General features: G+C 42.8%; 2 protein-coding genes across 4 annotated transcripts in view; one reads left to right on the forward strand and one right to left on the reverse strand.

The window, feature by feature from the left end:
* Positions 1 to 5,806, forward strand: part of zwilch (zwilch kinetochore protein) — a 45,880-nt gene extending 40,074 nt beyond the window's left edge. Inside the window, exon 18 of the mRNA XM_055924628.1 lies at positions 5,654 to 5,806. The gene's annotated coding sequence lies outside the window, so the exon portion shown is untranslated. The remainder of the gene's footprint in view (positions 1 to 5,653) is intronic.
* Positions 1 to 12,901, reverse strand: part of lctlb (lactase-like b) — a 32,399-nt gene that overhangs the window by 6,336 nt on the left and 13,162 nt on the right. For 2 of the 3 annotated variants that reach the window (XM_055924631.1, XM_055924630.1), the window contains one exon: positions 11,564 to 11,690. In XM_055924631.1, the coding sequence (XP_055780606.1) occupies positions 11,564 to 11,690 (127 nt within the window). Of the gene's footprint in view, positions 1 to 5,851; positions 6,052 to 11,563; positions 11,691 to 12,901 lie in introns of all 3 variants that reach the window. The other variant, XM_055924629.1, reaches the window with a different exon arrangement.

The following is a 12,901-nucleotide window of genomic DNA, read 5'->3' on the forward strand; positions in this document are numbered from 1 at the left end:
CACTGGGAGGGTTAATATAGGATACACACTGGGAGGGTTAATATAGGATACACACTGGGAGGGTTAATATAGGATACACACTGGGAGGGTTAATATAGGATACACACTGGGAGGGTTCAGGGTTAATATAGGATACACACTGGGAGGGTTAATATAGGATACACACTGGGAGGGTTAATATAGGATACACACTGGGAGGGTTCAGGGTTAATATAGGATACACACTGGGAGGGTTAATATAGGATACACACTGGGAGGGTTAATATAGGATACACACTGGGAGGGTTAATATAGGATACACACTGGGAGGGTTTATTAAGGATACACACTGGGAGGGTTTATTAAGGATACACACTGGGAGGGTTAATATAGGATACACACTGGGAGGGTTTAGGGTTAATATAGGATACACACTGGGAGGGTTAATATAGGATACACACTGGGAGGGTTAATATAGGATACACACTGGGAGGGTTTAGGGTTAATATAGGATACACACTGGGAGGGTTTATTAAGGATACACACTGGGAGGGTTAATATAAGATACACACTGGGAGGGTTAATATAGGATACACACTGGGAGGGTTAATATAGGATACACACTGGGAGGGTTAATATAGGATACACACTGGGAGGGTTAATATAGGATACACACTGGGAGGGTTAATATAGGATATACACTGGGAGGGTTCAGGGTTAATATAGGATACACACTGGGAGGGTTAATATAGGATATACACTGGGAGGGTTTAGGGTTAATATAGGATACACACTGGGAGGGTTAATATAGGATACACACTGGGAGGGTTAATATAGGATACACACTGGGAGGGTTAATATAGGATACACACTGGGAGGGTTCAGGGTTAATATAGGATACACACTGGGAGGGTTTAGGGTTAATATAGGATACACACTGGGAGGGTTAATATAGGATACACACTGGGAGGGTTAATATAGGATACACACTGGGAGGGTTAATATAGGATACACACTGGGAGGGTTAATATAGGATACACACTGGGAGGGTTCAGGGTTAATATAGGATACACACTGGGAGGGTTAATATAGGATACACACTGGGAGGGTTAATATAGGATACACACTGGGAGGGTTAATATAGGATACACACTGGGAGGGTTTATTAAGGATACACACTGGGAGGGTTAATATAGGATACACACTGGGAGGGTTAATATAGGATACACACTGGGAGGGTTAATATAGGATACACACTGGGAGGGTTAATATAGGATACACACTGGGAGGGTTAATATAGGATACACACTGGGAGGGTTAATATAGGATATACACTGGGAGGGTAAATATAGGATACACACTGGGAGGGTTAATATAGGATACACACTGGGAGGGTTAATATAGGATACACACTGGGAGGGTTAATATAGGATACACACTGGGAGGGTTAATATAGGATACACACTGGGAGGGTTAATATAGGATACACACTGGGAGGGTTAATATAGGATACACACTGGGAGGGTTAATATAGGATACACACTGGGAGGGTTAATATAGGATACACACTGGGAGGGTTAATATAGGATACACACTGGGAGGGTTAATATAGGATACACACTGGGAGGGTTAATATAGGATACACACTGGGAGGGTTAATATAGGATACACACTGGGAGGGTTAATATAGGATACACACTGGGAGGGTTAATATAGGATACACACTGGGAGGGTTAATATAGGATACACACTGGGAGGGTTAATATAGGATACACACTGGGAGGGTTAATATAGGATACACACTGGGAGGGTTAATATAGGATACACACTGGGAGGGTTCAGGGTTAATATAGGATACACACTGGGGGGGTTAATATAGGATACACACTGGGAGGGTTAATATAGGATACACACTGGGAGGGTTAATATAGGATACACACTGGGAGGGTTTAGGGTTAATATAGGATACACACTGGGAGGGTTAATATAGGATACACACTGGGAGGGTTAATATAGGATACACACTGGGAGGGTTAATATAGGATACACACTGGGAGGGTTAATATAGGATACACACTGGGAGGGTTAATATAGGATATACACTGGGAGGGTTAATATAGGATACACACTGGGAGGGTTAATATAGGATACACACTGGGAGGGTTAATATAGGATACACACTGGGAGGGTTAATATAGGATACACACTGGGAGGGTTCAGGGTTAATATAGGATACACACTGGGGGGGTTAATATAGGATACACACTGGGAGGGTTCAGGGTTAATATAGGATACACACTGGGAGGGTTAATATAGGATACACACTGGGAGGGTTAATATAGGATACACACTGGGAGGGTTAATATAGGATACACACTGGGAGGGTTAATATAGGATACACACTGGGAGGGTTAATATAGGATACACACTGGGAGGGTTAATATAGGATACACACTGGGAGGGTTAATATAGGATACACACTGGGAGGGTTAATATAGGATACACACTGGGAGGGTTAATATAGGATACACACTGGGAGGGTTAATATAGGATACACACTGGGAGGGTTAATATAAGATACACACTGGGAGGGTTAATATAGGATACACACTGGGAGGGTTAATATAGGATACACACTGGGAGGCTTAATATAGGATACACACTGGGAGGGTTAATATAGGATACACACTGGGAGGGTTCAGGGTTAATATAGGATACACACTGGGAGGGTTTAGGGTTAATATAGGATACACACTGGGAGGGTTAATATAGGATATACACTGGGAGGGTTAATATAGGATACACACTGGGAGGGTTAATATAGGATACACACTGGGAGGGTTAATATAGGATACACACTGGGAGGGTTAATATAGGATACACACTGGGAGGGTTCAGGGTTAATATAGGATACACACTGGGGGGGTTAATATAGGATACACACTGGGAGGGTTAATATAGGATACACACTGGGAGGGTTAATATAGGATACACACTGGGAGGGTTAATATAGGATACACACTGGGAGGGATAATATAGGATACACACTGGGGGGGTTAATATAGGATACACACTGGGAGGGTTAATATAGGATACACACTGGGAGGGTTAATATAGGATACACACTGGGAGGGTTAATATAGGATACACACTGGGAGGGTTAATATAGGATACACACTGGGAGGGTTAATATAGGATACACACTGGGAGGGTTAATATAGGATACACACTGGGAGGGTTCAGGGTTAATATAGGATACACACTGGGAGGGTTTAGGGTTAATATAGGATACACACTGGGAGGGTTAATATAGGATATACACTGGGAGGGTTAATATAGGATACACACTGGGAGGGTTAATATAGGATACACACTGGGAGGGTTAATATAGGATACACACTGGGAGGGTTAATATAGGATACACACTGGGAGGGTTCAGGGTTAATATAGGATACACACTGGGGGGGTTAATATAGGATACACACTGGGAGGGTTCAGGGTTAATATAGGATACACACTGGGAGGGTTAATATAGGATACACACTGGGAGGGTTAATATAGGATACACACTGGGAGTGTTAATATAGGATACACACTGGGAGGGTTAATATAGGATACACACTGGGAGGGTTAATATAGGATACACACTGGGAGGGTTAATATAGGATACACACTGGGAGAGTTAATATAGGATACACACTGGGAGGGTTAATATAGGATACACACTGGGAGGGTTAATATAGGATACACACTGGGAGGGTTAATATAGGATACACACTGGGAGGGTTAATATAGGATACACACTGGGAGGGTTAATATAGGATACACACTGGGAGGGTTAATATAGGATACACACTGGGGGGGTTAATATAGGATACACACTGGGAGGGTTAATATAGGATACACACTGGGAGGGTTAATATAGGATACACACTGGGAGGGTTAATATAGGATACACACTGGGAGGGTTAATATAGGATACACACTGGGAGGGTTAATATAGGATACACACTGGGAGGGTTAATATAGGATACACACTGGGAGGGTTAATATAGGATACACACTGGGAGGGTTCAGGGTTAATATAGGATACACACTGGGGGGGTTAATATAGGATACACACTGGGAGGGTTAATATAGGATACACACTGGGAGGGTTAATATAGGATACACACTGGGAGGGTTCAGGGTTAATATAGGATACACACTGGGAGGGTTAATATAGGATATACACTGGGAGGGTAAATATAGGATACACACTGGGAGGGTTAATATAGGATACACACTGGGAGGGTTAATATAGGATACACACTGGGAGGGTTAATATAGGATATACACTGGGAGGGTTAATATAGGATACACACTGGGAGGGTTAATATAGGATACACACTGGGAGGGTTAATATAGGATACACACTGGGAGGGTTAATATAGGATACACACTGGGAGGGTTAATATAGGATACACACTGGGAGGGTTAATATAGGATACACACTGGGAGGGTTAAGGGTTAATATAGGATACACACTGGGAGGGTTAATATAGGATACACACTGGGAGGGTTAATATAGGATACACACTGGGAGGGTTAATATAGGATACACACTGGGAGGGTTAATATAGGATATACACTGGGAGGGTTAATATAGGATACACACTGGGAGGGTTAATATAGGATACACACTGGGAGGGTTAATATAGGATACACACTGGGAGGGTTAATATAGGATACACACTGGGAGGGTTAATATAGGATACACACTGGGAGGGTTAATATAGGATACACACTGGGAGGGTTAATATAGGATACACACTGGGAGGGTTAATATAGGATACACACTGGGAGGGTTAATATAGGATACACACTGGGAGGGTTAATATAGGATACACACTGGGAGGGTTAATATAGGATACACACTGGGAGGGTTAATATAGGATACACACTGGGAGGGTTAATATAGGATACACACTGGGAGGGTTCAGGGTTAATATAGGATACACACTGGGAGGGTTAATATAGGATACACACTGGGAGGGTTAATATAGGATACACACTGGGAGGGTTAATATAGGATACACACTGGGAGGGTTAATATAGGATACACACTGGGGGGGTTAATATAGGATACACACTGGGGGGGTTAATATAGGATACACACTGGGAGGGTTCAGGGTTAATATAGGATACACACTGGGAGGGTTAATATAGGATACACACTGGGAGGGTTAATATAGGATACACACTGGGGGGGTTAATATAGGATACACACTGGGAGGGTTAATATAGGATACACACTGGGAGGGTTAATATAGGATACACACTGGGAGGGTTAATATAGGATACACACTGGGAGGGTTAATATAGGATACACACTGGGAGGGTTAATATAGGATATACACTGGGAGGGTTAATATAGGATACACACTGGGAGGGTTAATATAGGATACACACTGGGAGGGTTAATATAGGATACACACTGGGAGGGTTAATATAGGATACACACTGGGAGGGTTAATATAGGATACACACTGGGGGGGTTAATATAGGATACACACTGGGAGGGTTCAGGGTTAATATAGGATACACTTAACATATTCTAATGATGTATTATCTCTCTTTCTCTCTCCCCCCCCCCCTCTCTCTTCCCCCCTCCCTCTTTCTCAATATTTTACAGGATGACGTCCTCACCTGAATATGGAATGCTCTATTTCCCACGTATATCCATTTCCACCAGGAGAACTATGTACATTTCCATGTTTTAATATTTAATATCAACCTGTTGTAACGTGTGTATTATACGATTGTATTAAAGATCTAACTGAAATGAGGAGCTAGTATATAGACCCTGGGTGGTAATGATCCGTGCTCTCACCTCTCTCTGGTTGGGGAATCCGTTGGAGCTGATGATGCGTTTGTAGTACTGAACCGAGGCTTTTGGGTAACGCGGTTTATTCTTGTTCCTGAAGTCTACGTAGTACAGGCCAAACCTCTCGGAGTAGCCCTCGTCCCACTCAAACTTGTCCAGCAGAGACCAGGCCGTGTAGCCGCGCACGTTCACTCCGTCTTTGATGGCTAAAAAAAAAGAATAAAGAAAGCGGAGGACAAGATCACGTCTGTTTTTTAAAGTTTCGAAAGACAAAGCCGGGGCGATCGCGTCACTGTCGTAGCAAAAAAGTGGAAGTACATCACACCGTTTAATACCGTATTCAATTCAAAAGGTACTCTGGATTTGACTTGAATAGACCCTGTTCTTAGTTACGGAATAATACTGAATGTATCATATGGGATTGTTTAAGAGTCTTGGTTAAACACGGGGAATAATAATAGTCCCATCAGATTACAATCCAAAACAGAGGTGTAGACATTGTGGGTATTACAGTATAGGTTCCAGTATTTTTTTTATTTTTTTTTAAACCTTTTTTTATTTTGAAAGGGAAGACGTATTGAGCCTGAGATATAATACAATATAAAATGTACATTAGACACCAGATACAGAGCATTCGGAAAGTATTCAGACCCCTTGACTTTTTCCACATTGTGTTACGTTACAGCCTTATTCTAAAATTGATTAAATTGTTTTTTCCCCTCCCTCAATCTACACACAATACCCCATAATGACATCACTATACCCAATATTGACAAAGCAAAAACAGGTTTTCAGAAATTGTTGCACATTTGTTAAAAACTGAAAAATCCAATTTACATAAGTATTCAGACCCTTTATTCAGTACTTTGTTGAAGCACCTTTGGCAGCGATTACAGCCTCGAGTCTTCTTGGGTAGGACGCTACAAGCTTGGCACACCTGTAATTGGGGGGTTTCTCCCATTTCTTCTCTGCAGATCCTCTCAAGATCTGTCAGGTTGGATGGGGAGCGTTCAGCACAGATATTTTCAGGTCTCTCCAGAGATGTTCGATTTAGTTGAAGTCCGGGCTCTGGCTGTGCCACTCAAGGACATTCAGAGACTTGTCCCAGAAGCCACTCCTGCGTTGTCTTGGCTGTGTGTTTAGGGTCGTTGTCCTGTTGGAAGGTGAACCTTCGCCCCAGTCTGAGGTCCTGACTAGTCTCTCGGCCCCTGCCGCTCAAAAACATCCCTATGGCATGATGCTGCTTTTTATTGAATCCATTTTAGAATAAGGCTGTAACGTAACAAAATGTGGAAAAAGTCAAGAGGTCTGAATTCTCTCCGAATGCACTGTAAATATATACAGTTGAAGTCGGAAGTTTGCATACACTTAGGTAGGGGTCATTAAAACTTGTTTTTCAACCACTCCACAAATTTCTTGTTAACAAACTATAGTTTTGGCAAGTCGGTTAGGACATCTACTTTGTGCCTGACTCAAGTCATTTTTCCAACAATTGTTTACAGACAGATTATTTCTCTTATAATTCACTGTATCACAATTCCAGTGGGTCAGAAGTTTACAGACACTAAGTTGACTGTACCTTTTAAACAGCTTGGAAAATTCCAGAAAATTATGTCATGGCTTTAGAAGCTTCTGATGGGCTAATTGACATAATTTGAGTCAATTGGAGGTGTACCTGTGGATGTATTTCAAGGCCTACCTTCAAACTCAGTGCCTCTTTGCTTGACATCATGGGAAAATCAAAAGAAATCAGCCAAGACTTCAGAAAAAAATTTGTAGACCTCCACTTGTCTGGTTCATCCTTGAGAGCAATTTCCAAATGCCTGAAGGGACCACGTTCATCTGTACAAACAATAGTACGCAAGTATAAACACCATGGGACCACACAGCCGTGATACCGCTCAGGAATGAGACGCATTCGGTCTCCTAGAGATGAACGTACTTTGGTGCGAAAAGTGCAAATCAATCCCAGAACAACAGCAAAGGACCTTGTGAAGATGCTGGAGGAAACGGGTACAAAAGTATCTATATCCACAGTAAAAGGAGTCTTATATCGACATAACCTGAAAGGCCGCTCAGCAAGGAAGACGCCACTGCTCCAAAACCGCCATAAAAATGCAAGACTACGGTTTGCAACTTCACATAGGTGACAAATATACTTTTTGGAGAAATGTCCTCTGGTGTGATGAAACATCAGAGGACCTGTTGTCTGGGCCTCTTGCAGCCTATATGGGGGTGCCACAGGGTTCAATTCTTGGACCGACTCTCTTCTCTGTATACATCAATGATGTCGCTCTTGCTGCTGGTGATTCTCTGATCCACCTCTACGCAGACGACACCATTATGTATACATCTGGCCCTTCTTTGGACACTGTGTTATTAACAAACCTCCAAACGAGCTTCAATGCCACACAACTCTCCTTCTGTGGCCTCCAACTGCTCTTAAATGCAAGTAAAACTAAATGCATGCTCTTCAACCGATCGCTGCCCGCACCTGCCCGCCCGTCCAGCATCACTACTCTGGACGGTTCTGACATAGAATATGTGGACAACTACAAATACCTAGGTGTCTGGCTAGACTAAACTCTCCTTCCAGACTCATATCAAACATCTCCAATCCTAAATCAAATCTAGAATCGGGTTTCTATTTCGCAACAAAGCCTCCTTCACTCACGCCGCCAAACAGACCCTCGTAAAACTGACTATCCTACCGATCCTCGACTTCGGCGATGTCATCTACAAAATAGCTTCCAACACTCTACTAAGCAAACTGGATGCAGTCTATCACAGTGCCATCTGTTTTGTTACCAAATCACCTTATACCACCCACCACTGCGACCTGTATGCTCTAATCAGCTGGCCCTCGCTACATATTCGTCGCCAGACCCACTGGCTCCAGGTCATCTATAAGTCTATGCTAGGTAAAGCTCCGCCTTATCTCAGCTCACTGGTCACGATAGCAAACCCACCCGTAGCACGCGCTCCAGCAGGTATATCTCACTGGTCATCCCCAAAGCCAGCACCCCCTTTGGCCGCCTTTCCTTCCAGTTCTCTGCTGCTAGTGACTGGAATGAACTAAAAAAATCACTGAAGTTGGAGACTTTTATTTCCCTCACTAACTTTAAACATCAGCTAGCTGAGCAGCTAACCGATCGCTGCAGCTGTACATAGTCCATCTGTATATAACCCACTCAATCTACCTACCTCATCCCCATATTGTTTTATTTACTTTTCTGCTCCTTTGCACCCCAGTATCCCTACTTACACACCTTCACCCGCTCATCTATCACTCCAGTGTTAATCTGCTAAATTGTAATTACTTTGCTACTATGACCTATTTATTGCCTTACCTCCTCATGCCATTTGCACACACTGTATATAGACTTTCTTTTTTTTCTATTGTGTTATTGACTGTACGCTTGTTAATGTGTAACTCTGTGTTGTTGTTTGTGTTGCACTGCTTTGCTTTATCTTGGCCAGGTCACAGTTGTAAATGAGAACTGTTTGGCCATAATTACCATCATTATGTTTGGAGGAAAAAGGGGGAGGCTTTCAAGCCGAAGAACACCATCCCAATCGTGAAGCACGGGGGTGGCAGCATCATGTTGTGGGGGTGTTTTGCTGCTGGAGGGACTGGTGCACCTCGCAAAATAGATGGCATCATGAGGTAGGAAAATTATGTGGATTTATTGAAGCAACATCTCAAGACATCAGTCAGGAAGTTAAAGCTTGGTCGCAAATGGGTCTTCCAAATGGACAATGACCCCAAGCATACTTCCAAAGTTGTGGCAAAATGGCTTAAGGACAACAAAGTCAAGGTATTGGAGTGGCCATCACAAAGCCCTGACCTCAATCCCATAGAAAATTTGTGGGCAGAACTGAAAAAGCGTGTGTGAGCAAGGAGGCCTACAAACCTGACTCAATTACACCAGCTCTGTCAGGAGGAATGGGCCAAAATTCACCCGATTTATTGTGGGATGCTTGTGGAAGGCTACCCGAAACGTTTGACCCAAGTTAAACCATTTAAAGGCAATGCTACCAAATACTAATTGAGTGTATGTAAACTTCTGACCCACTGGGAATGTGATGAAAGAAATAAAAGCTGAAATAAATCATTCTCTCTACTATTATTCTGACATTTCACATTCTTAAAATAAAGTGGTGATCCTAACTGACCTAAGACATGGAATTTTTATTAGGATTAAATTGTGAAAAACTGAGTTTAAATGTATTTGGCTAAGGTGTATGTAAACTTCTGACTTCAACTGTATATATTCTCCCACACACACAAAACATAACTAAACAAAAATATAAATGCAACAATTTTAAAGGCCCGAATCAATGGATTCCACATTACTGGGAATACAGATATGCATCTGTTGGTCACAGGTAACGTTTTTTATAAAGTAGGGGTGTGGATCAGAAAACCAGTCAGTATCTGGTGTGACCACCATTCAGCCTGATGCAGCGCGACACGTCTCCTTCACATAGAGTTGATCAGGCTGTTGATTGGTGGCCTGTGGAATGTTATCTTCAATCAAAGTTTCTGGATATTGGCGGGAACTGGAACACGCTGTCGTACACGTCGATCCAGAGCATCCCAAACATGCTCAATGGGTGACATGTCTGGTGAGTATGCAGGCCATGGAAGAACTGAGACACTTTCAGTTTGAAGGAATTGTGTACAGATCCTTGCGACATGGGGCCTTGCATTATCATGCTGAAACATGAGATGATGGCGGCAGATAAATGGCACGACAATGGGCCTCAGGATCTCGTCACGGCCATCGATAAAATACAATTGTGTTCGTTGTCCATGGCTTATGCCTGTCCATACCATAACACCACCGTCACCATGGGGAACTCTGGTCAAAATGTTGACATCAGCAAACCGCTCACCCACACAACACCATAAACTGCCATCTGCCAGGTACAGTTGAAACCGGGATTCATCCGTGAAGAGCACACTTCTCCAGGGAGCCAGTGGCCATCGAATGTGAGTATTTGCCCACTTGAAGTCGGTTACAACGCCAAACTGGAGTCAGGTCAAGACCCTGGTGAGGACAACGAGCATGCAGATGAGCTTCCCTGAGACAGTTTCTGAGAGTTTTTGCAGAAATTCTTCAGTTGTACAAACCCCCCAGTTTCATCAGCTGTCCGGGGTGGGTGGTCTCAGACGATCACGCAGGTGAAGAAGCCTGATGTGGAGGTCCTGGGCTGGCGTAGTTATACGTGGTCTGCAGTTGTGAGGCCGGTTGGACGTATACTGCCAAATTATCTAAAACGACGTTGGAGGCGGTTTATGGTAGAGAAATAAACATTCAATTATCAGGCAACAACTCTGGTGGACATTCCAGCAGTAAATATGCCAAATGCACACTATTTGAAAACTTGAAACATCTGTGGAATTGTGTTGTGTGACACAACTGCACATTTTAGAGTGGCCTTTTATTGTCCCCAGCACAAGGTGCACCTGTGTAATGATCATGCTGTTTAATCAGCTTCTTGATATGCCACACCGGTGGATGGATTATCTTGGCAAAGGAGAAATGCTCACTAACAGAGATGTAAACAAATTTGTGGTCAACATTTAAAAAAAAATATATATATATATATGCTTTTTGTGTATATGTTATGTTTATTTTTGTTCAGTGTGGAATGGTTTCAGGCTAGCCTAGTCCCAAATATATATGTTATATTACAGTATAATAGTGATACCTTTCAGCATCTCGTTGGTATAGTCCTTGTAGTACTGTATTCTCCAGTCATCACAGAGCTCAGTGCACATGATCTTCTCCGACACCCCGTTCTCTGTCACGTAGATCATCGGGTTTTTGTACTGGGCCTACACAGAGAATAGACGTCAACATGAGGGTCACAGTTAGATTCCTGTCATCAGTCTGAACTAGGGTTGAATATTTTACAAATGTTCCATCCCGAGAATAAATACATTTTCTCCCTGGGTAACCCGGTGTTTCCCCACAAGAAAAAACGTAAGTGTCATTGAAAAGCATTATAAAGCATATAAATAGGCCTATATCTTGATTTGATTAGAGCTTTGGTTGAAAATTCAGCCTGATGATACCTAAGCCCGATGAGACGCACATTAAATACATTTAATGAGCCCAAGACCAAAGAAAAAACCTGAAATGATTGTGCGATCATCCAATACATAGACTAGATGATATAGTCTACTGCACATTAATGCACGACAGAAAAAACAGAAAAGCCCATAGATGTAGCTAGATATATGCTCTCTTGGGTAAATAAATGAAACCAGCTCCAGTAGGCTAATCTTTTTGAGTGTGAACTGTATTACTCTACTGTATTTTATGGTCTGGATTTACAGCATTCAAACGATGATAAAGCAAAAGGGAACATGTGATTCTGGTGCATCAAAATGCAAATTAATTACTTAAAAATCATACAATGTGATTTTCTGGATTTTTGTTTTAGATTCCGTCTCTTCGCAGTTGTAGTGTACCTATGATAGAAATTACAGACCTCTACATGTTTTGTAAGTAGGAAAACCTGCAAAATCGGCAGTGTATCAAATACTTGTTCTCCCCACCTGTGTATATGTCAATCTAGAACAGGACTATCTATTTTGGATGCAGTTTGAATGGTGCTGATGGACAGAGGAAGACGGCTCGCGTGTGCTCTGATTTAAAGCAACTATATTCTAGCTGTTTTAAAAAGCTGCAGGTGCTCTCAAAATGGGGGGGGGGGAAGGTGATTTCCCAAAAGCCAGATGGAGATGGGTTAATTAGACTAATTGCCCAAGTACTAGTCAGCCCTCCCCCCCTCTGAGGGGCCCAAGGACCAGTCAGCGCTTCCCCCTCTGAAGGGGACAATGCCCAAGGACCAGTCAGCCCTCCCCCCTCTGAGAGGGACAATCAATGCCCAAGGACCAGTCAGCCCTTCCCCCTCTGAGGGGGCCAATGCCCAAGGACTAGTCAGCCCTCCCCCCTCAGAGGGACAATGCCCAAGGACCAGTCAGCCCTCCCCCTCTGAGGGGTCTAAATGTATCTCTGTGACAGTATCTAGAGGACTGAC

The sequence above is a fragment of the Salvelinus fontinalis genome, chromosome 6, assembly GCF_029448725.1.
Source record: "Salvelinus fontinalis isolate EN_2023a chromosome 6, ASM2944872v1, whole genome shotgun sequence".
Classification (NCBI taxonomy): domain Eukaryota; kingdom Metazoa; phylum Chordata; class Actinopteri; order Salmoniformes; family Salmonidae; genus Salvelinus; species Salvelinus fontinalis.